The following is a 25,789-nucleotide window of genomic DNA, read 5'->3' on the forward strand; positions in this document are numbered from 1 at the left end:
TCCTTCTGGCCGATCCACACGGTCACGACTCTTTTCTGTTCTGGCCCCACAGTGGTGGAATGAACTCCCCACTGATGTTAGGACAGCAGAGTCACTGCCCATATTTCGCCGCAGGTTGAAAACCCACCTCTTCAGGAAACACTACCCTTCCTCTCTGCCTGACCTACTTGTTGTTAACTAGTTGTACGAACGCTTGTTTTCTATTGTATTGTTTATTGGATCTTGTTTAGTCGATACACTTAATTGTTTTAGCTCATGCTCATTTGATTTAGCTATTTTGTCTCATCTGGTTAAGGAAATAGGTAGCTGATATATTGCACTTTTACCTTAGCGCTAGGTATACTCTTGGTTGCTTGTTTTTGCAGAAAATGCACTAAAAACTTCTGGTGATTAGTAGTTTTTGTTCCCTACCTATGTTGAATACACTTATTGTAAGTCGCTTTGGATAAAAGCGTCTGCTAAATGACTGTAATGTAATGTAACTGTAATGTCTTTTCTTGTGAATTGCACGAGCGATTGACCAACGCAGCTAAGCCCTCACAATCGACACACCCCTCCCCCGTAAAATATTTTCTCCTCCGATCTGTATACACACAAATGACCTATTTTGGATACAAAACGAAGCCACGATGAACACAAAGTCTAGACCCCTAAGCCTGACCTCATCTGGAAAGAGCAACACTACAATGCCTCTGACTGCAGCTTCATATTTCACAACTACTTCAACCAGGGGCGGCTCAGGAAACCAAAGCTTGTTTATTGCTTCCTTTTCATATCAGTAAACTGTCTGGGTGCTTCTGAAAAACAATTAAAAACAAGTCACAAGCATTTGTGTGAAAAATATATACGCCTTATTTATTTACCCAAAGCAACATTTGTGGACAGGAAGGTGTTTGACTAAACTTCACTGGTATGGTTTTACCATGATGATCACTGGTACAAGCATGTGTACAGTCTGCCAACACAGCAGGCTAAAGCAAATAAATTAATACAACACCATGCAGTAATGAGCACAAGAGGCAATTATTATATTTAACAGACAGCAACAAGGAGAACAATAAACAACTTTACCATCTGTTGTAAAACACACAAGCATTATTTTATACTCTGTCCGTCTGTCGTACGATGGTGTTGCATGTAAATAACTGATCTACAAGCTTGTTAAAAATCCAAAACAGGTATTCCAGTTTCAAAGTAGTTTTAACAGTTTCAAATGTACAGTATATGCTTGTATTGTGTAGCATTCTGTCCTGCACTCTGCCAAGTACAAACTGAGCCGTCTACTCGTCCCTAAGTGTGCAATTAGACTTGGACCATTTATGAGGTAAGAAACAGAAAAGGAAACAGCATTGGAAATGTTGGTTCAAAGGTTCCTTAACAAGCAAAGCTTCTATTTACATTACTTAACTGTTCTTTTATTTCAGAATGTAAACACTTGGTCTGAATGAGTGACAGCATTGCTGTTGTTTTGGTAGTCTCGCGTAGCCAGATAACTATTCCACAATCTCCGAATGCTCCGTCTGGAACTACACCTCCCGAAATCAGAATCATCAGTTTGTCATTTTTAAATGTATTTAAAAAATATATTTACATTTTAAATTTTTATTTCTGCTAATAAGCAAGCTACAGTATATATGCTTTGATTGTTTTGATTCATATTAGGATACATTTGCATGTCTGTAAAGACGAAACAGAAGTGGGGAGGAGGTTCACGTCCGCTTTCTCCTTTAATCACATCGCTTCCGTGCTGCAGGCTGCATTAGCAGAAGCATTTGAAAATTGTATGAGGGAACAGTCTGGCCACACGAGTCTATTGTTCTGGTGACTCTCAGCTTGTGCGTGTGCTGTACAGGTCGTCATCTTCAGGGCTGGACTGGCCGAAGTCCATCATGGCTGGGTCGTCCTCAGCACCAGCTCCCCCTGGTGGACGAGAGGGCAAGGGTTAGTAGTAGCGGCTGTGTAATGGTTAAAGAATTCACAAGTTACTTGTTGGGGTTTGTGTGTGAGTGAGTGAGTGAGTGAGTGAGTGAGTATATAGTTCACATATTACCTCCGGAAGTCTCTGCAGGGAGGTCTTCTGTAGCAGCTGTCTGCACTGGGGCTGGTGGGGGTTCAGTCACTGCTGACGCTTCAACAACTGCTGGTCCAGCTTCAGAGACAGCTTCTACCACTGCTTCTGGTCCAGCTTCTACCACTGCTTCTGGTCCAGCTTCTACCACTGCTTCTGGTCCAGCTTCTACCACTGCTTCTGGTCCAGCTTCAGAGACAGCTTCTACCACTGCTTCTGGTCCAGCTTCAGAAACAGCTTCTACCACTGCTTCTGGTCCAGCTTCAGAAGCAGCTTCAACCACTGCTTCTGGTCCAGCTTCTACCACTGCTTCTGGTCCAGCTTCTACCACTGCTTCTGGTCCAGCTTCAGAAACAGCTTCAACCACTGCTTCTGGTCCAGCTTCAGAAACAGCTTCTACCACTGCTTCTGGGCTGGCTTCAGAAACAGCTTCAACCACTGCTTCTGGGCTGGCTTCAGAGACAGCTTCAACCACTGCTTCTGGGCTGGCTTCAGAGACAACTTCTACCACTGCTTCTGGGCTGGCTTCAGAGACAGCTTCTACCACTGCTTCTGGGCTGGCTTCAGCAACAGCTTCTACCACTGCTTCTGGGCTGGCTTCAGAAACAGCTTCTACCACTGCTTCTGGGCTGGCTTCAGAAACAGCTTCTACCACTGCTTCTGGGCTGGCTTCAGAAACAGCTTCTACCACTGCTTCTGGGCTGGCTTCAGAAACAGCTTCTACCACTGCTTCTGGGCTGGCTTCAGAAACAGCTTCTACCACTGCTTCTGGGCTGGCTTCAGAAACAGCTTCTACCACTGCTTCTGGGCTGGCTTCAGAAACAGCTTCTACCACTGCTTCTGGGCTGGCTTCAGAGACAGCTTCTACCACTGCTTCTGGGCTGGCTTCAGCAGATACTGGTATGGGGGTGGATTCCTGAGATGTAACGATGGACTCAGTTGGAACCGTTGCGGAGGGGATAGTCTGCTCGGGGCTAGATGCAGGTTCCTCAGAGGCAGCAGGGACAGATTCTACCACAGCTTCTAGACCCAAGACAAGATACAAAACATCAGTGGTAAGCACAACAAGAGGATCCAAAATGCAGTGGTGTAACACAGATCTTATACTAGTTAGCAAAAGTAAATGCCCTCATTATGCAGAATGACATGGAGAGTGTATGTTTTGCACACCGTCTGTCCGTCTGTTACCAGCTAATCTCCGGCATCTACCTGGATGCCAATTCCGAACCTCTGCCCAAAATCTTCCATAATGGCTTGTTATAGCACAACCATGAGGCAGATTTTTGCAAAACACATTGACAGGCGCTAGCCCATCCTATGCACAGCTTTGTGTGTGTGTTTGTACCATGGAATGTGATGATTTGATTGGCTGACGTATGTCATACATTGTATGATAAGAGCGCCTCTCACTTCACACGAGTGTGATTCTTTAAATATTAGTCCTACATATTTGATCCATTCCATACACACTATCTCTATAGTCATGTGAACAACACAGATCTGTCCGGAGATGTTTGCAGGATTGGTCCGTTGCGTCAAATTATGAACGCAGCATGCAATTTACGTGAAAGTATTTTCGCACATTCTTACAAGGCCGAGGAATAAATCCCACACTTTTCACATTGGCCTATTATACCTTCTCTGAAATGGAGTAGAAGAATAAAGTAGCAAAAAATGGAAATACTCAAGTGCCTCTCAATTGTACAGTACTTGAGAAAATGTACTTAGTTAAAGTCCACCACTGCCAAAATGTGCGCGTGCATGCATGAGACAGAGAAGGAAAACAATATTCTTAGCACCTGTGGAGGTGCTCTGTGCAGCGGAGAGTTCTGGTGGAGGTGATGACTCCTCCACAACGGAGGAGGTAGGTGTGAGGAGTTCTTCAGCCGGTTCCTCGGCAGCAGGTGCAGATTCTTCTGCTGGAAGGAGCAGAAGAAGAGAAACGGCAGCAACGGGGTCAGTGAGAGCTAAGAGGTAATGCAGTACATCATGAGTAGTTTAACCACTTGTACACTATCTGGAGTTAAATGAACACAGAGGATTTTACTGCAGAGCTGGTTTTATACTTAACCACCTTGATCTTCATCAAACCACGCTCTACCCGAGTAGAGAATGCTCTATGGCTCCTCTCTCTCTCCCAGCTTGAACAAAATCTATAGTGTGTGTGTGTGTGTGTCTGTCTGTCTGTCTGTCTGTCTGTCTGTCTGTCTGTCAGACACATTAAAGACCATTTCCATGACAGCAGCATGGAAACCGCAATCTTCCCTCCCTCTCCTACGCTAAACATGTATTAGCCTTGTGGAATATATGTCCGCTGTTAAGACGTCTAAACACTGTAAATTACACTGACTGTAAAATAAATAAATAAAATCCCAGTGACTGTACCAAAGTGTGACTTAACTGAGGGGAATATGTGCATGGGAAGCAAGAGATCAATATTTAGATTTACTTGATGTAGGTCCTGGAGGTTCCTGAGAAGCAGCACTGATGGACTCGGCTGGAGGCGTTTCCACCACAGTGGGAGAGGAGGTCAGCTCTGGAGCCTCAGAAGCAGGCTCTGCTGGAACACCTTCTACCACAGTGCCTGGACACCACAATGGAGAGAGACCAACAGGGTTCAAACAGTCTATCATACTGTAGGAACGTTCACCCCGGGACCCAAACTAGTGAAAATAACAGATCTACAAGCGTGCAAACTTGTAGATCGGTTATTTTCACTACGTATTAATTATTTATATATTTTTTAAATTTATGGATTTTTTTTTATGTATAAAATTATTTTTATTATTTTTATTTAAAAAAATAATCACTTGAGAGCTACGTGTTATTACAGTTCTTGTGCATGTATAAAAACAGCTGGATTTAATTATTATTATTAAATTAGCTTGCTCTGTGTAATTTATGTCTACAATAAATGGTATGAGTACCCTAAGTGAGAGGACAGACGGCGACTGGAGAGAGAGAGCGAACACACACACACACCTGGGCTCTGATCAGCTGGTGAAGGTTCCTCTGTTACAACGGGGGCTGCTGGTTCTTCACCCACAGGAAGTGGCTCGGCCGCTGCGGACTCAACCAGCGTTTCAGTGTCAGAGGAAGGGGCGCCCTCTGCTGGAGGGACCTCTGGAGCAGGAGACTCCACCACGACTGGAGACTTTGGCACATCATCTGGCTGATTGGAAAAGAAAGCGTCGTCAAGTAGACCTGGAAAATGTCAAATTCTCCCATATCGATGGTTCATCCAAATGCTCTCATGCTGTAGAGGACACGCTTGAAAAAACCTTGGCCGTGTCCTCTAACAGCTAAGCAACAAGGTTTTATTGATTTGGTATCCAGGAAAAAAAGGACAGAAGTTAATTATTGGTTAGAAGTTCCCCGTTACTATTTTGAAACAACTACTTACAATAATATTAGATAGACAAGCAGATGTACATACAAATATGTGGAGAAACTGAAAATATTCATATATCATAAAATATAAACTAATTCACCAAAATCCTTTCAGCTACAGTATCTGTCTGTTGTTTAGAAAGCACTCAAAGCAGCAGGTGAATTGTCTATTTGAGATGGTTTAGACTAGAGGAAATGTTATGTCAAACACTTACAGTCACTCCAGAAGTATCAGAATAATGTGTTAAAAATCAGACCCGTCTGAAGTGCTGTACTGTACTGTACTGTACTGTACTGTACTGTACTGTACTGTACTGTACTGTACTGTACTGTACTGTACTGTACTGTACTGTACTGTACTGTACTGTACCTCCTCCCTGCCTGCCTGCCTGCCTGCCTGTGCACACGCGCGTGTGCGTGCATGCATGCACGCGAGACTTGGTGGTGTGTTAGGCTGCACAACATTGAGACTTGGTGGTGTGTTAGGCTGCAAAACATTGACACAATTTCTGTGCTCGGACCCAGGGACACAGCCAGGGACCCACATAGCCGTCTATAGGAGTGGTTGCACCACTCAAAAATTCACATCAAGTGAGCTTTTTACACTTCTCACTTTGAAGTGTGACACCCATGATGGGAACGCAGTGCACATGACTACACGCATACCATTACAGTCACCATCAAATGTCATTCAGGACATTTTGGGGTTTAGGTTAACCATTTAGAAGCCCTGCCTAATGTATATGCTCTCTCATATGACGATTCGACAAATAGTGCCTTTTTACTAAAGCATATCACTTCTTACACCCTCTTTAACTGGTTCAGACCATACGACGTGTAGGCACGTCATAAGCAACCAACCGACGGGGTGCTAGGACGTGTGTACACGTCCTAGCATGTGTACACGTGTGTACAGTACACGTGTGTACACGTCCTAGCGTATTTTCAATGATATCAAACGAGAGAAGAATATTCTGAATTTCTTTTTTTTTCTTTTTTTTTTGTTGGCCTCCAAGGCCACCATACTCTTCGCTCTGTGTTCATCCGCGGTCCCGGTCATTTCCCCGTTTACCACTGCAGAAAGAATCCCTCGTATCTCCTAATCTAAGGAGCTCTCCGTTTTGATCAGATGGATATACTAAGCTCTTCATTTCTGACTTCTGATCTGCCTCTCGTTCAAAATATGAACGCGAGTGATCATCGAGCGATTTTGTTGAAAAGACAATATGTCTGTTTTTTTCCGGAAGGGGGGGGGGGGGGCTTTACACTACAGAGTAAAAGCATCCATATCTTCCAGGCACCCCGAGCTTCTATTTTGAAGGAATCCCGGCGTTGATTGTGTTAACATATTTGCGTTTGACTTAATCAGACTTAAATCAAGACCCTTCGCTTTTAGAAACGAAAATTATCCGCCAACCAATCTTGCTACTAAATTATGCAGATGATATGACAACTGGAAAATCTATGATATTTTATTAGCTGTTGAGGAGGGTACAAGTAGAACAATGTCACAGCCTGTAATGTTACCACAGCTGTATTAAACAGTAAGTGCATGTCACAAGACAAACCTTGACCTTTGGCTGGAAATGTTTTGGTAATACTCGGTGCAGCATGCGTCATCAGATTAAATTTAATTAATTTTCCAAGGCAAGGATAGAATTTCAAGATAAAAATACAAAATGACCAGTGATGTTTTTATCTGCGCGTTCCACATCAGGGAAGAATATTATTAAAAAGAAAAACGTATTAAACAAACTAACGTTGCCCCCAGGGGACCCATGCTAATTTAGAGTCTCGATGATGGAAGGAGGCGGGGTTGTTTATGTGCGAGAGAGAGAGAGACAGAGAGAGAGAATCACAAACTGGTGTTTGTGTGTATGTGTATGTGTATGTGTATGTGTATGTGTATGTGTGTGTGTGTGTGTGTGTGTGTGTGTGAGAGAGAGAGATGGGCTGTTGTGTAGCCTACAGTATATCTGCATTACTAGTACTCACACTGTAACCACCTCTGTTTTGCTTTAAAGAGCAGTAAGATCCATCTATTTTGGGAGGGAGGGCTCTCAATTCTTAACTACTGGGTGATGTAACATGCTGATCAGTGGTATGAGCTGTAAAATAAAGTTGTATGGAAGTTATATTATTAGTGGGGGTGGGGTGTAGTGGTTTTAAGGATGTTGGTTGGTTTACCTGAGGTGGGGGGGCTGGAAGTTCCTTTGGTTTGGACTTGAACAGAGAGGACACAGTAGAGCCGCTCCACTGGCCTGCAGAATAGATCTTCTTACTCGTCAACTGTGGAGGAGGCATCAGACTTCAATAACAATCATGAATAGGGCATTATAACTCAATAACAGAAACATATAGAAAACAACTTGAGGAGCGAACTCCTATGAAAGAGTTGTCAAAAAGGCTGGTGTTCTCTTAAAGCTCAATTTATACCTACACAAAGTTATTGCCTGCACACTGGATCACATTGCATGTTTGCAGAGCTGTTCATTTTGTTAGCTGTTCATGTATAAATTGGGCATTAGTCCCTGAATGTTTGGGTAGAAAGGAGCAGTGCTCTCACTGCTCTGGCAGGGGTGTCATTTGGGGTCCGGGGGGCTGGCAATTGCCACTCCCTAGCATTCTAACCCCAAATTCATTTGTTTTATGCATATCGTCAGTATGGGGTCTGAGCCAAGTGTTGGTCAGTATGGTCCAGACTACTGTTACCTTTACTACAGCAACAGTTTGGGCCGGGTAGCACAGAGCGGCACCAGCGCTCGCCATGCCCAGAGAAGCAGCCACTCTCTGAAGGCGAGAACCTGCGCACAACATCAACCATTGTTGGAATTAGGGTTACAGATACCTAAATTAAAATATAGTCTAACATAAAATAAAGCCTGATTTATTGAATACATCAATAAAACAGTGGTGTCACTCGCAGACAATTACTGATTTTCAAATGAAAAAGCCTAGTGGGGCTGGGCTTTCATAACCACAGTTATGTCATGCATACCACAGGGTTGAGCTATACCACTATCTTTACTTTCTTTTGATAGTCAACGCTATGGTACAGGAATGCATATGGCGTGTGGAATGTAAACATGTCATATAGAATCAAAATCATTGTTTAGTTAACATTATTGAGTGTCTTCCAGACGATGGAACGAAGTGTGATGCAATGGAGTTTATAGATCGTCTATTTTTGGCAAACATATTTAGTGTAGAGTCAAAACAAAAGGGGGACTAGAATAGTCCTTGGGAATCTGTGCAAATAAGTATAGGGTTTAAGTGGTTAATATCTACAGATAACAATTGATATACTGTTCAAAACAATTGGAAAAATGTTGCATCGCAATGCATTGCGAGCTAGTAGATCTATTTTTGCTGAATGTTCCCCCCAGAATCAGTAAACTATAGGGTTCATAAGCGATCAAGTCTGCGAGAGAGCCCTCATGCACTCCGTCATTTCACAGTCTGGCAGCCCTCACAGACTTATCAGGAAAGTGCATCACAATGTTGAAATGTTATTTCAAAATAGCTTGAGTGTTTAAAACCAGAAAAAAACGAATGCTATCACAATCAGCAGTCGCATCAGACCGGCAATTGCCGTTTTTTACCATTATTTTATGAATAATACCAGAAAATATCATTCCTTCAGATATCCTGACCGGTTAAAAAAACCCATGGCCACTTCTAATTATCACTATAGTCAAAGGTGCAAAGCTGTACTACTACAATTCAACAACAATATACAGTTACACACACATTTGAAGATGAAACATCCAACAGACTTTACGGCTGTAGATCACTGGGACTAAGAGGTCATGTTACTTGCAAGTTAAACCATAATGTTAATCACAAAGATAGATACATGTACATGGAATACACAGTCCAATCTCGAAAATGTACCACTTGAATTGAAAAGCTCTATGAGGAGACTGTACAAGATCTCTGCAAAAGCTTAATCAACTTCCCCGAAGCTGTTCTAAGCAAATGCACCACTGAATAATTACCTACAATATGTCCCCATAACCTGTGAGTAGCCTATATTTTGATGAATTGGCTTTGATCGTTCGATATTCTGAAGGATGTTGTTCAACGTTCTAATAATCGGATTATGCATTAGGATTACGGTATTAGTTGAGAAAGCATTATGCATGCAGCCGCACATTTGTGAATTGTGAAAGTATCTAATTAATATACAAGTGATGCTGGTTAGGCTATATTACATTTTTCATGTTCAAATACTTTTTAATACAATCTGTAACTGTTGTTAGGTTACATTTATGCACCATTCATGCATTACAAAATGGATATGACTGTTATTTTGATCAGCTGTCCGGTTAACTGTAATCATTAGGGACATTGTGACTAGCACATCCTCATGGACGATTATGTTCAAGCTGCTGTGTTGTCGAGGGTCACGCATGTATACTTAAGTATAGCTCACGTAGATCTGATGAGTCTTCACCAGAACCTGTGTGTGGTGTCTTTAAACATTGTTGTAATGAGTGGGAGTGTGGTTACCTTTCCGTGCTAGGAATGCCCCCAGCAGGCCAGCCATGGAAATACACCCCACTCTGGGCACAAAGCCAGAAGGAGGGTCTTTTAGGAAATGATACACATCTGGGGGGGAGAGAGAGAGCGAGAGAGAGATCATAAAGATAGAAATACCATTAACTGCATGACCCCTAGCGTCCCTATTCTGGCGTGAACACTGAACACAATAGCAGTAGCGTTGCCAGCTCGTAGATCGGGGAAGAGATTTAGGGCTCCATCTTATGCCATGCTTTATCCGCAAGTAATAAACATTTTCCGTGAATTACGCATTTAGGAGCTGTGTAAACGTTATCTTGTGGCCACACAACCCACTATTCATTTTGCCGACTCCTATATTTGCGGGTGGAGGTGTGTCTGTAGGCGTGTTGATGCGCTTTCCCTGTGTTATGCACACAGGTTTAGGACAACGGAAAGTGCCTAATCCAACCACCTGTATTGCGAATTCTGTTTGATAAAAGAATGCACTCCTGACTCTGAGGCGGTGAGTCATGTTGCACAACATTCACAGCTTCTGTCTGAATTCTCCACAAATCTCTGCGATTGGAATTTCACTATCTAGTCAAAGAAGTTAGATTTGTGCCAAGGCGCAGTGTGAACCATTTGCTCGTTCAGTTTCATCATCCTGTTGCGCAGCAACTATTTAATGGATTAAAGTAATATAAAATTCCCAATAATCAGTAACACCTGGGGCCACACCTCTCACACAATACTACATTTTAAAACTGAGTTTGGATTTTAAAAATCCAAACCATTTTGGATTGAGACAGAGTTTGATAATGCTTATTGTTTGCTTCTAAAATGATCAATCTACAAATTGAAGCTTGTTCTACAGTTGCATTCATTTTAAAGATGGAGTGCAGCAATTTGTTTCTCACCCTAAAACATGATCATCAGGTATTATTATATTATGAGGAGGAAGAAGTTTTTCAAAAAAGTGTACAGTATTTGTTAAAATTATGTTTTTATGTGGACACACCCACCAGTTCATTAAGTATACGTGAGTTTAACCTTAGCACCACCAACCTCCACTACTTTAAGACCACCCACCTGTCCTAGTCCCTCCCCCTCATTAGATTCAGCCATATATGTTTGAGCCAGATTCTGGTTCAGATGAAAGACATGAAGGAAATGCCCTCTTCATTGGTGGGGGGCCATCATCTGTAATATGGGTGGCCGTAGCCACTCCCCAACATTGGGGAATTTCACCTGGAGACCTACATTTGACAAATAATTTGTCATCACTTTATATATATATATATATATATATATAGCAGAGATGGCTGCACAAGTGCACACATTTGCTTCTTTTGTTACATTAGTTTTTATTGGTTCGTAATAGGGCCCCATATGTAATCAAATGCTGCCAAACTGTCCAGCCCGTTGCCTCTCCAGGTGTATCAATGATACAAATTTGTTAAGCCTTTTAGTGAAGCAAGGTACAATGGGAGTCTTCCACTCAGTTAAAATCATTATTTTGGCTATTAGAGTGCAGAGCATGAGCGTCTGTTGTATAGCGTATGGCAGCGCGAGAGAGGCATCAGAGCAACCAAGCAGAGCAGCCGGAGCAATATTGACACTGTATACTCTGCTGTACCATGACAATATATTTTTCCAAAATGGAATAATCTTTGGGCACGACCAGAATGTGTGACCCAGCGTACCCTAGGATATGTTGCATCTATCACAGATGTCTGAAACAGCTGGATACATTTTATCTGACCATTTAACCATGGACACATTTGCTCCTTATATGCATTTCCCCAAATAAATAAATAAAAGTTCCCTCTGCAGGGTACCCACAGTCCTTACAGCCCATCTAATTGTCTGTACCTACTGTACAGCAACACAGCTGTGGACAGACAGGTAATTCCTAAATAGGAATGGGGATTAGTTGCAAATGCTATAATTGCTTGCAAGACAATGACTATCCAATCCATTACATCAGGGACATCATTAATTTAGCGTCACTGCACACATTTTACTACAATGTGTGTGTAAAGTGTATTACTTCAACCTGACATTCCCATTTAACTAGGCTATTTATAATTTCCATAGTCTACATCCCCTTACTTGGAAATGTAAGCTAGTATATTACAGTATACACATAAAAGTAAAACATCTAACTATGCTCTCATATTAATGTGCATTAATTCATCTCCACCATTGTCCTCCTCCCTTAATAATACACTTCTGCCCAGTGCGTGCCCACATGCAGCCACAGATAATTCGTCTGTTATTATTATTATTATTGACAGTTGCTTTATGTTATGTAGCCTACCCTAGCTGCTAGCTCTGACCCTGGCTGAGATGTTTCGAGTTGGTCCGGCCCACGTCAGTGGGTTGTGCCGGTTTAATGTAAAATTAGTACCATCTGAACATAGTCTGAAAAATCTGAAGGCAGTCGTGGTAATCTACATATGTCTGTTGTCCCGACGGGCTGAAAGAACACATTGACGGGCTGAAACAACAGTTTAAAACGTTTAGTTATTTGGCACACTGTGTTGAATTAATATAAAGGCTCATCCCCGATCAAACACAACTCCATGGTAAACGGCGATGCACGTTCACGACCAGCACCGCTTGTGCACGTTGAATTCAACACAGAGCAGCATAACAACCCAATTAAAAAGTTTTCTTCAACACATCCATTCATTTCTTCACGCCGTCGTAACAACAGACACCTGTAGGTTACTGCGACTACCGTTACGTTTTACATACGATGTTCAGAAGTGCTGTTAAGAGGAGAGAAAATAAATCCCGCAGCTAAAGGATTGGAGGTGTCAGACAGACAAGGCAATACGACGTGCAGTCAAACCGATACATGTTCACCCGCGATCGGTGCTGCTGCTTTCTGGCGAGTTCCTACGGCACCGCAGGCGTGCATTAATGACGATAAAGAACACCCTCTCGTGTAATATTGCTTTATTCAGCCATTGATCACACCTGCTGTCAGCTGGTAATGTGTCAAAATCAAATGACTGACAGCTGTCACAGTTTGTTACAGACTCAGAGCACCCTGCCGCCGGCGACGCCATGTTCAAAATTCACACAGAGGTTGTCGTATTTAAAATATATATATGAGGGGGAGGTGCGTAGGTGTGTGCGATAGTTATATGTCACACGATCAGTGTTTATTTCAATGGCCCGTTTGACTGTCAAGGGTTCAGCCTCCACGAAGAAACCCTAAATACAAAGAGAATATACTATTGCACATAAAAACGACTCCAGGGTGTCTAATGAAGTACTGTCACCTCATAAACACATGAAAAACTGGAAAGATGCAAATATTGTGGCACTCAATCTTTAACTCATTCTGGACTATAAAGCACCAGCTAGGCAAAACAAATATTGATTCAATGTAGAGTCCTATGTGAAGGACATTTAAGAGTAGACTCAATCCTCAGCGGCTGTTGGAAGAAAAACTAATTTGCTTTAAATAAATCACATTTGCCTTAGGGGTTGAGTTAATACACTCTTGTACAGGCTGGCCAAGAATTTAGGCAAAGTTTTCCAATTTCGTTCTCCAAATCATGGTGCAACTTTTGAGTGCTGGATAATGTCTCCAACAGGAGACTTCTAAGTCTCTACTCAAATCATGATGGAAGGCAACATTTTACTTTTCAAAGTTCATATTCAAATGAAATAAGGCTATATGTTTTTTACGGACGTAATCAAGTCAGGATTAAAAATTGATAAAAAAGAAATCAGGAGCTGAGACTGCTGGATTTGCAAAGATTATCAAACGTGCTAATATCATAAGCCTTGTGTTTGCTACAGAGTTTATTTTTGTAATTTATGTAAAAACCTGATGTAAAGTCAGCAAAAACTTTGCTTTAATACTGGAGGCCTTTCACAGACTTTGTTCAAAACTTTTCCTTTAATTGAATTAGCCGTCTACCTGGATAACATCATGTGTATAGTATGTTTTACTAACTGCCTACCGGGATAACAGTGTGTATAGTATCAGATAATACTATCTTCAGAAACATCTGTCAAGTTCAACTGAAAGTTATTTCTTATAATCTTCTTTTTATCCTGGGGGGTGTAATTCCATGAGGTTTCTATTTGTTTTGTACCGTGTTTAAATGTTTCTCATAACCATATAAATGCTAAATAATTTTATTTAGTTAGTTATTTAGTTTTGACTCACCTTCTCCAGCGTGGTAAATGTGTAAACCTCCATTCTTCACAGAGACACAGGCGCCCTGCAGAGAACACAACAAACATCACAGGGATGGAACATTCAGTGTCAGCACAAGTCTAGATGTCACATCTCTGAGCTTCAGGGTTTGACAGCGGCACCCATCTGGAAGCCAGACCATAGCCTCTTCCTGTCTGACTCCCTGGGCATCTGCTATATGCACAAACGTACGGGGTAGACACGTCGCGCTCCCATTGTGTGGGAATCGTGCAATCGTGACTTGCATCACATACTTGGAAGACTTCTTCCAAAAGAGGAAAAACCTCAAATATCACACCTTTTTAAATGGCTTTATTCAGTGACAGAAATGGGCTTCAATAGAACTGTGCTCTGTGACCACATGAAAAGGACAGATGGATGTGAAGAGATACAACGCACACAGAATGCCACAGAGTGATGGAATCAACAGAACGACGAGAAGGATTTGAACAAAGGCATAGAATGCATGAGTTCAGTTCAGCTAAATAATCACCCAGCCGAGGTGGGTGTAATTAGATTTTGGTGACGCATGGTGGGTTGGCTGGGTTAACTCAGTCCAACCTCATCAGCAACCTTAGGCATAGACACACATCACTACCACACACCACACACCACACACCACACACACACACACACACACACACACACACACACACACACACACACACAAAAGAAATGTAATTTTTAAATCAGTTTTATCTTGCCGATAACTGATTGTGTTAAAGGATTGGGTTCTTTGTCAAATGGACCCGATACGTGCCCATTTGTACACTCTCATACAGACCTGTCGATTTAGAAGTTGCCCCCTATAGTTTTAAAGGGAATTGATAAGGAATCAGAATTGTTAAAATCCTAAAGCGAGCTCGCACTGCACTCACCATGTGATTGTCTCCACCAGGCCGAAGGCATGGGGAGAGAGTATGTTTTGCACTCCGTCCGTGTGTGTGTGTGTGTGTGTGTGTGTCCGTCCGTCCTTCCTTCCGTCCGTCTGTGTACAGCTAATCTCCGGCACCGTTAACCCGGTCGATGCCAAACTTTGCACACACACTCCCTGGATGCCAACGATGAACCTCTGCCCCGCATTTTCCAGAACGGCCTGTTATAGCGCCACCATGAGGCAGCTTTTCACATTTTTTACCTAAAACTGCACCGATCTGCGTGAAACGTTGCATGCACACTCCCTAGAGGCCAAGGACAAACCTTTGACCTGCATTTTCCGCATCTGCTTTTTCTAGCGCCACCAGGAGGCCGACTTTTGTAAAACACATTTTTTTATATTACTCCTCCAGATTCTGTCCAAAAATCTCACAAATCGTTACACAGTATCTCTATGGTCATGTGCTCAAGTCGGATCTGTCCGATATTTCATATTCCATCCTAATTGGCTATAATTGGCTTTCACAGTTTGCAAGATTGCCCCGTTTTGAACAAAAGCCTCAAATCATGAACGCAGCAAACAATTTACGTGAAATCTTTAACACATTTTCTTACTAGGCTGAGGAATATATCCCACCCTTTTCACATTGGCCTGTTATAGCGCCACCAACAGGTTGATTTTTGCAAAACACATTTTTGGAACAAAATGCCTCAAATCATCCAATTGCCATCAAAGGCAAACATGTTTATATTACTCCTAAACATTTTGCCAAACATCTCACACAGTCCTATCCTCCTGGTGGAGACCTGTGCCAAGAAGGGCACTTTTTCTAGTTGTACATGTTTTACAGTTACACAAACCAGGGGGAAAACAATACAAAAACAACACATTCATCACACACAAAGCATAACGCTTGCTGTTCATGATCCCATATTGGTACCATCTCTTCATGTAGTTTGCCATACATCTGATGAATATCTGATATCTGTTGCTGTTATTTTATTTGTACAAGAAACAGACAAGGTTTGTCTTTAGTGCACTTATGGGTATTTGATTTTTTTTTTATATTTAATATTTTGTATTCCTATATAAAATGTGTAACTGTAATTAATGGGTAGCTTGTACTACGAATAATTTCTTCTACAAAAGAATATTCTTTTACACCTCTAAACTTGAAAATAAAGTGAAGCCGAGTTGTATTATTACAACCACTACAGAAACAGATCATTACCTTAACAGCCTGGACACAGGGGACTACTACGGTCTCTCTCGTGTAACCGAAGCCATTCTGAAGAGCTCCGGGCTTCTCTGCAACAAACTGAAACTGACCAGTGGACTGTGGCAGTGCATTGTAGATGGACAACTGTGGAGAAAATACAGAGGTGGTCAGCCATTTTAAGCCCTATAGGGCATAGCAGTGGGCATGGATTTCTGGTACTTTTTTGTACTTGGCTGACACTCTTATCCATAGTGACTTATGAGCACAGAATACATGTGAAATATACAATACATAAAGAATGCACAGGGCAGATATAACAAATAACTTAATGTACAAAAGAAATGACTGACAATGTCCGGTACCATTAATCAAAATAAATAATGTACCGTAACTACTTTTCCGAACATTTTTGAAAATAGCTGAAATAGCCTAAAAGAAAATCTCAAAAATAGCTGAAATCACAAGCTAACAACGGTGTGTTGTGAGCTTGTAGATCTGTGATTTCAGCTATTTGAGTTCATTTTGTTTTTGTAAATTATATTATGGAAGTCTTTCAAGACATTGAAATGAATGGAACCGATAATCTGACGATCATGCCAAATAATTGCGATTATGTCAAATAATTTTGTAATAACTGTGAAAGGTCTAACCGTTTCTTGGGAGATCAGTCCCTCCGTTGGAGGCTCGCTGACTCTGTAGACGCGGATGGAGGCGATGCCCAAAACCGTCGGGACGGCCACCATCACCACCTGCATCATGGATGGTACATAATAATAATTAGAAAACACCTAAGCTTTTTATTATTATTTGAATAAATAATTGCCTACCCTATAGAGTAGGTACCCTCACTAAAAACATGCAGTAATCCTGGTCTCTAAACTGCCTCCCCCTGGCCAGCTGGGGTGCCTGATGGGGGGGAAAGGAACTGGTTGGAATAACGTGTTCCTCCTTCCACGCGCTACGTCCAACCAGGGAAACTCCCCCCTGTCAGGTGTAAAGGAGTGACTTGGACACTCATGCATGAAGGAAGCATGAGTTCAAGTCCGTTGCTCTCCCCAGGTTGGCGGAGGGTGTGTAGAGCCCAGGATCACATTAGATAATTGACACAAGGGTGAAAGATGTGTTACAAAATCGTGGGATAAAAAAGCCTATCAATGAACAAAATAACCTGAGCCAAGTTATGGTTGCACTGCATTCCATTGGTAGAGGAGGCTGAACAAACAGCCAAAAAGAAGACGTACTATGTACCCATGTAGGCTGGGTGCTGGATCAAATAAAGAAAAACAATCCAGGGCTGCGGCCCGAAACGTTACCACTTCAGTAAAAGAAATATTTGGGAGCAGAAAATTGTGTTTTTTTTCTTGATTTGCACTGCATTCCATCCTAAAGTGAAAGGAGCACTTCACCCACACTGTCATAGTGAAATTGTAATTGACAATTGTGGTAAGATCTAGTTTCTTCTTCCCGCTGCCTGTGATCACATTACTCCTGTTCTGGCCTCGCTTCATTGGCTTCTTGTCCGCTTTAAGCTTTTAATGTTTGCTTTTAAAGCTAGAAATGGGCTCCCTTTCCTCATATTGAGGACTTTTGGCAGAAAATATTTTCAGATGGGGGTCCACAGCCAAATGTTAATTTAGGGGTCCTTGACTTGAAAACAAGGTGATCCGAGTCTTCGCTGAGGCTTTCCAGAGGCTCTGGAATATCCGGCTACTTAACATTAATAGAGCTTCCAGTCCATAGAAAATGTTCAATCATTATTGAAGACATACAGTATTTCTTTTCTCTAGCTTTTGAGCACAGCTAAATCTGGTACCCAAGACCATAGATTCCACCTTACATTTTCTCCTGTGCACAGTGCACATATATAAATTGTATGCTTTGGCGTCTCTACATGTTCTGATGATTTGAAAAGGGTGGACCCTATTGTAAACAAGTGAAATGCTTTATGGTCGTCCACAGTTAACAGTTTTTGTATTGAGTTGTGCTTGAAATGTACTGTAATTCTCCAAACTGTTAATAAATACTTCAGTTCAATCAATGGCTTGTATTTTAGTCACCTGGAATGTTTTAGTATTAGTCTAGTTTTAGTCGATTAAATATCATAAGATTTTAGTCGACTAAATCTACAGTTTTTTAGTCGAACAAAATGTATTTTGGTGGACGTTGAGGCCGTTGTAATGACTGTTTTTACACTTGCTGAAAATAGACGATCTACAAGCCCACAACACGATTTTCAGCATGCAACCAAGTGTAAAATGACTTATACTGGATCTCGTCCACTAGTCCCTTCCTAACATTTTAGTCTAGTTTATTTGTTGACGAAATTGTCAGTATATTTAGTCATAGTTTTAGTCATCATGGCTTAGTTTTTTAGTTTTTATGTAGTTTTTGTCAGTGAAAAAAGGTAGTCGACGGACAATTTTCGTCATAGTAGTATTAGTCGGCGAAAACAACACTATCCAAACGGTTGTGAGGAGTTGCATGGTGACCCTTTGGTGTGGTTTGGGCCATTGAATTCAACCAGTTGAATCACTTGGGACGACGTGTGTCAACGTGCAACAGGACATATCACACGGTTCACAACGCTGGGACAACGCTAAAACCGTCTCGACCCTTTGGTGTGGTTAGGGCTTTAGATCCCCCTTGCAGCATGAGCACTTGGGGTGGGTGGGTGTTTGTATTGCACACAGACAATATTTTAGTGGAACCAACTTTTTTTCTCTTCTTTCAGTGCAGTACAATGCAATTTGCATGTCAACCAGTCACTTTGAATAGTGTAAGAAAAAAAGGAAACGGTTTACAATGACAGATATCAATAATCAAAATAAATATTGTGTAACTAGGACCTAAATAGGACATATATATATATATATATATATATATATATATATATATTATTATTTTTTATCCCACGATTTTTGTAACCCATTTTTCACCCCTGTGTCAATTATCTAATGTGATCCTGAGCTCTACACAGTACACACCCTCCGCCAACCTAGTCCCCATATATGGGGGACATGGGGAGAGCAACGGACTTGAACTCATGCTTCCTTCATGCCCGAGTGTCCAAGTTGCTCCTTTACACCCGACAGGGGGGAGTTTCCCTGGTTGGACGTAGGGCGTGGAAGGAACACGTTATTCCAACCAGTTCCTTTCCCCTCCATCAGGCGCCCCGGCTGGCCAGGGGGAGTTTAGAGACCAGGATTACTGAATGTTTTTTTGTGAGGGTACCTGTTGCGAAGGCTCTCAAATGGATCTCCATATATGGGGATAAAAGGCTGTCACTTGGATCTCCACATATGATGATGATTTATGGCCCATATGTGGAGATAATGGAAATATCCAATGCTGACATCGGATTGATGTGGGAACCCCATATAGGGATGTACACGTGTGTCATCGTCATATGCGATTGGATAGCATTGTCATTATGACACACATAACTAAAAAGTATAAAAGGATTACAGTCAGAGACTTAAGGTGGCAGAATATCTTGTAATATCTTTGGCCTGAGTCCGTTGGATAGGACGGAATATCTGGCCAAGCAAATTATAGAGCTTTTCATTGGAGGTTTCAACATCCCGGTTAAGTTCGTATCGAACACCACTGTCGTGGGTCCTAACTAAATAACCAGCACTGGTTCGAGCTATTTTACAGTACCTACCCCTGCATATTTATTAATGCAAATGGTATACTCAAAATATAAAATCTGCTATTTCCACTATTTTTGAAAATGTTAAAAATAACATTTTTCAATATGGAAACTATAATAATATAATTATTATGCTCAAATAATTGCGAACATCTTCAAATAAAATAATTGTGATTACATGATTATGTAATAATTGTGACAGGCCTACTGCAGTTCATGGTTGGAAATAGCTCCTTTCGGAACCCTACGTTAAAGTTTCTGACATTTTGATGACTTTATGTAGGGTTCCTTCTCACCGGATTCAAGCGACATGGGATGCAATCTGATTTCCCCTGACTTAGCCCTGTGCTGCGGTGTGGGTGTCACGCTGACATATTCCAAACGAAGCATATGAACGCTATAGGATACAACGAACCCTCTCACCCCCCCCCCCGAACGGCACAGAAGCCGTTAAGTATTTTTAATGTTTGTACGACCGTTTTGCCAGCTCTGAAATTCTCTCTTCGGTCCCTCCTTGTTGACATCTCGGTTGGCTAGCTGCGCCTACGAGGCGCGTAGGGAGGCGCTGCTAGCCAACCGAGATGCCGAGAGGCGGTACAATGGGATGTCAACAAGAGAGAATTTCAGAGCTGCCAAAACGGTCGTACAAACATTAAAAATACTTAACGGCTTCTGAGCCGTTCGCGGGGGGGGTGAGAGGGTTCGTTGTATCCTATAGCGTTCATATGCTTCGTTTGGAATATGTCACCGTGACACCCACACCGCAGCACAGGGCTAAGTCAGGGAAAGTCAGATTGCGTCCCATGTCGCTTGAATCCGGTGAGACCGGACCCTACGTCGTAGGGGTCCAAAGGAGCTCAACCCGGGGGGTCCGGAGACGGGCTAGGTTGGAAAGTGCGTTCAGTTTAAACAGAATCATGCTGTTAAACTACAGCCTTTTGATTCATATGACTCCAGTTTTCACAGATCTTGCTACACTGGCTCCATATCCATCATTAGAACTTATTTCAGAATATTCAAAGGGGCTGTACGGCATAAGAAAACACGCGTTTATATTGCTAAATTGCCAAAGCAAGTGTCACAACATAAGAAACTATTTAAGAGAAAAAGGGGGAAAGTGTGTACAGTTGGAGGGGTACATAACAAATACTTGTTTGCCTGGCTGGAACTAAACAGAGCCATTTATTTCTGGTGCTGTTTTGGGACAATGTGTTCTAACGGGAAAACAAACTACTAAATAACCTATTTAAAACGTGTGAAGGCGGTTGAAAACGTCCAGCAAGACGACGTGTGTTGGTGCACGTTACTTAAACTGCAAGAAGAACAAACAAACACGTGTATTTAGTTTTAACGTCACAGCCCATCCTACACCACACACACACACACCGGTCAGTCCGACTAATACACAGCGCCCACAGAGTACCATAACATTCACAATATAAGCTCCAACGCCACTTTAGGCTTTAAACACGACTCCTATTTCGTTTTATACGGAACACAAGCAAACTTTTAGATGAATAAGATGTCAAAACATTCACCTTGGCCACCTTGGCCGCCATGACAGCCCTTCCTCCTCCTCCTCTTCTTCTTCTTTCTTGCGTCGCGGTTTTCTGACGTCATCGATGTAAGTGTGTGTGTGTGTGTGGGGGGGGGGGGGGGGGGGGGGGGTACTGTCACCTAGTGGCCGAGTTTGTGTATTGCCATAGGAATGTATTCCAAATTCCAATACAGATTTGAAATAAGTTGATATATATGATTATCATTATCATGTAGGCCTACAATATAACTCAATATAACTCAAAATATTGAAGAAAAAGCGGCGATCCGAGCAATCAAAAAGGTATACAAATGAGGTGAGGGTGGAAAAAAAGTTATATACGAAGTGACAATAAAAATGGGACAGCAACAAGGATTTCCCCCAAGACTACAATAGTTTATTAAACGATTAGTCAAAAATAAAAGCAACACTATTGTACAAAATAATTAAAAAGTCATAAAACAGGGAAGAGAAGCTAAAATGTATATCAAACATTCAAGCTACAGAAGACCTACACAGCGTAAAAGGGAAGCATGCAAGGAGGTGGGTGGGGGTGTACAATACCAAAGTGTAAGTGGGGGTAAGGGAGCACCGCTGTGAGCCTGCACCCAAGTCACTGTCCTGCAGCAGAAGATGATTACAGTATGTTCATAGCAACAGTTTAGATATTAATCATTCTTGGGGGAAATAAGAAGATTGTAGAGCTAGTACAATTAGGGCCACCAAATAATGAAGTTGAACAGAAACAAACTTAAATCAATGTAAAACAAAACATAACAAAACAGCAGTGGCAGTCAGGTCTACAAAGGAAACATTACACATTAATACACTGTACAAACATATCCATTATATAAAACAAATATAATGACATTTACCTCTGCATGTGCATTACCGTCGCACACAATAGGGAGGCTCCCCACAGGGAAGCAGAGTTTAGGAGCAGTGCCTAAAGTGACAAACAAGGTCAGTCTCAAGGGCAATAATCAAATATACTGCACTTTCATCTATAATATATACAATATTCACCTACCAAGGGCTTTGCCCAGCCAGCAACCTGTCACATTGTCAACCAGGACCGAAGGAGTCCTAAAAGCCCATGCTAGTTGGCTTTTATAGTGGGCCAAACTATTTAGGAAGCAGGAAGTGGGCGGAGCTATGGCCTGTATCTCAACAGTAGCCCAGGAGGGACATTTCAGACTGGCTACATCTACCCCCGGGTTCTTGAATTGGCGGCCCGACAATTGATTACAACCAGGGTCTGAAAAGTGATGTAGTGGAATTGCTAACACCTAATACCTGTGGATTTGTAGCCCCATTTGCTCCCCTCACTGTAGCTGGTAGGTGATGAGTGTTCGAGTGTCTACTGGATGTCTCCCGGTTGAACCTTCTACATCTTCCTCTGTGGGAGTGGTTCGTAAGATGGGTGCGTCTTGGTGGCAATACATCTCCCCGAGCTCTCTCTTTCCTTTGGGCTGGTGCCTGCTTCATCTTTTCCCGGGCGTGCTCCACAGTGACACCTGAAGTCAGTTGCTTTGTTTTGGACCAGTGGTTTTATGAGTAAAGAAGCCAGGCCTCTAACCAACAACACGTACAATACACACCAGGCAGTCCGGGTGCAAGGGGAGTTGTCAAGTGGGTCAAAGTCTGAGTAGTTCGAAAAACTAGTAAACCGAATTAATGAAGATGAAGATATTTTCTCCAAAACGTGCTGCGTCAGAGGCTCGAAGACTTCGGCAGTTGCCTTCTGTAAAGACACCGATGAAAGCGAACGATTATCACTACCCCCCCGATGCGTTGCCTCCGCTCCCTGAAGTTCCGGGTGACTCCGGCTCGGTCCTGAGCTCCACCACCGACATTCCGGCCCGCTGCCTGCGCAACCCAGCCTTCTGCCGCGCCCCCTCACGGTACTGCTCCGCCCACAGCATGGACTCCTCCCCCGACAGCGCCGCCGAGAGGCCCATCAGCTACAGCTCCACGTCGCCCCACTGTAACCCGCCGCTGGCCTCGGACCGGGACTCCGGGGCCATTCGATTGGAGCTGGTCCCGGCCCGGCAGCTAGGGGGTGGGGAGGAGGAGGGGAGGAATGGCGGAGGAGGGGTTGTCAGTCCAGAGTCGGACACGGGGAGGGGAACTGGGAGGCAGCAGGGCAGCGGACAGACCTCGACGGGTCACTCGGAAACCAGAACTGAGCCCAGACGGAGGAGACGGGCCGGGACCGGGTCAGGGACCAAGAACGTATGTAGACATGGTGGTGCAGGAGATACTGGACACGGAGAGGACATATGTCCAGGACTTGCGTAGCATTGTGCAGGACTATCTGGAATGTATCAGTAACCAGTCTCGCCTGGCCCTGAGTGCAGAGGATAAAGGCTCTCTATTCGGCAACATCCGAGACATCCACCACTTTAACAGAGACCTGCTCCATGACCTTGAGAAGTGCAACTCAGACCCTGTGGCCATCGCAGAGTGCTTCGTAGCCAAGAGTGAAGAATTCCACATCTATACGCAGTACTGCACCAACTATCCACGGTCAGTGGCTGTGTTAACAGAGTGCATGAGGAACAAGGCGTGGGCCAAGTTCTTCCGCGAGCGCCAGGAGTCTCTGAGGCACTCCTTACCCCTGGACTCCTACCTGCTCAAGCCAGTGCAGAGGATTCTCAAGTACCACCTACTGCTACACGAGATAGCCAACCGCATGGAGAAGGACACAGAGACATATGAGGTGGTGCAGGAGGCCATTGACACCATGTAGAGAGTGGCCTGGCACATCAACGACATGAAGAGAAAACACGAGTATGCCGTTAGACTACAGGAGATCCAGAGCCTGCTGACCAACTGGAAGGGCCCTGATCTGATCGGCTACGGAGAGCTGGTTCTGGAGGGGACGTTCCGGCTGCAGATGGCCAAGAACGAGAGGAGCCTGTTCCTGTTCGACAAGCTGCTGCTCATCACCAAGAAGCGTGAGGAGTCCTACACATACAAGGCTCACATCCTGTGTTGTAACCTGATGCTGGTGGAGGTCATCCCTAAAGAGCCACTGAGTTTTAGCGTGTTCCATTACAAAAACCCCAAACTACAGCACACAGTACAGGCCAAATTACAGCAGGATAAGCGCATGTGGATCTTACACCTGAAGAGGCTGATACTTCAAAACCATCCGGCCAAAATCCCAGCCAAGGCCAAACAAGCCATTCTGGAGATGGATGCCATGCCAGGTTTTCAATACAGCCCCGATGGTGACAGAAAGGGCTCCCTTCAAACAAAAGAGGGCCCTACTCCGTGTAGAACCAGCAGGAAAGAACCTCTGTCCAAATTACTGAAGAGTCCAAAGCAAAGCAGTGCCAACTGGAATCCCAGATGTCCCCCTAAAGACATTTACGTTCCCTGTGGATAAAGAGCAACTGTTCAACAGGGAGAGGGTCATTATGAGCCGGGTCTTCGGGCCATCAGAGTCACTGGAGTCTGAATCTACCGGTTTGTCCTGCATTAGCTGGTCTTTTTCAGCTCGCAGCTGCTGAACCAAGTCCCTCAATTCTTGAAGTTCGCTGGTCCTAAACGAGGAAGAGTCAAAGCAGCAGTTAAGGAGCGATGCAACGTTGTTGGTGGGGACTGATGCCGCTGGAACCACTGGGACTCTGCAAGGTCTTCGACATACACACTGCTGTTTTGTTATAACCTTAAAAAAAAAAGTTAAAGAAAAATAAATAAAATTGATGGCCACTAAATAGAATGTATAAATCCTTGTCACATAGCCCACCTAAACAGTCACTGTATAATTGCCGACTACGCCAGAATGTGGCCGGGCCATATGGCCCGGGGTTTGATATATAATATGCTTATTTCACTCAGCACATCAACCTACTTAACAGATTCGAAATACGAAGTGACAATAAAAATGGGACAGCAACAAGGATTTCCCCCAAGATTACAATAGTTTATTAAACGATTAGTCAAAAATAAAAGCAACACTATTGTACAAAATAATTAAAAAGTCATAAAACAGGGAACAGAAGCTAAAATGTATACCAAACATTCAAGCTACAGAAGACCTACACAGCGTAAAAGGGAAGCATGCAAGGAGGGTGGGGTGTACAATATCAAAGTGTAAGTGGGGGTAAGGGAGCACCGCTGTGAGCCTGCACCCAAGTCACTGTCCTGCAGCAGAAGAGAGAAGATGATTACAGTATGTTCATAGCAACAGTTTAGATATTAATCATTCTTGGGGGAAATAAGAAGAATGTAGAGCTAGTACAATTAGGGCCACCAAATAATGAAGTTGAACAGAAACAAACTTAAATCAATGTAAAACAACAAAACATAA

General features: G+C 42.9%; 2 protein-coding genes across 5 annotated transcripts; one reads left to right on the forward strand and one right to left on the reverse strand.

Moving 5' to 3' along the window:
- Nucleotides 1–828: 828 nt before the first annotated feature.
- Nucleotides 829–21,584, reverse strand: apool (apolipoprotein O-like). 4 transcript variants are annotated; one of them, XM_079513082.1, is made up of 12 exons: nt 21,470–21,584; nt 16,930–17,028; nt 16,292–16,423; nt 14,154–14,208; nt 9,971–10,069; nt 8,171–8,262; nt 7,646–7,747; nt 5,051–5,240; nt 4,518–4,652; nt 3,868–3,987; nt 2,051–3,088; nt 829–1,920 (listed from the first exon to the last, which is right to left on the reverse strand). In XM_079513082.1, the coding sequence occupies exons 1-12, from the start codon at nt 21,488–21,490 to the stop codon at nt 1,829–1,831; spliced, it is 2,175 nt and encodes a 724-aa protein (XP_079369208.1). In that variant the 5' UTR covers nt 21,491–21,584; the 3' UTR covers nt 829–1,828. The 4 variants fall into 4 exon arrangements, with proteins under 4 accessions (XP_079369208.1, XP_079369207.1, XP_079369206.1 ...); XM_079513081.1 differs by having other exon boundaries at nt 2,051–3,091; nt 3,868–3,984; nt 21,470–21,583; XM_079513080.1 differs by having other exon boundaries at nt 2,051–3,091; nt 21,470–21,582.
- A 1,642-nt stretch (nt 21,585–23,226) lies between these two features.
- LOC306920276 (pleckstrin homology domain-containing family G member 1-like) lies at nt 23,227–24,862 on the forward strand (the record flags this gene model as incomplete). The annotated part of the gene is given in 3 exon segments (XM_079496977.1): nt 23,227–23,646; nt 23,648–24,217; nt 24,221–24,862. Coding segments are annotated over 3 exon segments (1,632 nt in total).
- Between the last annotated feature and the right edge of the window lie 927 nt (nt 24,863–25,789).

Source organism: Electrona antarctica (assembly GCF_951216825.1).
Source record: "Electrona antarctica genome assembly, chromosome: 1".
NCBI lineage: Eukaryota > Metazoa > Chordata > Actinopteri > Myctophiformes > Myctophidae > Electrona > Electrona antarctica.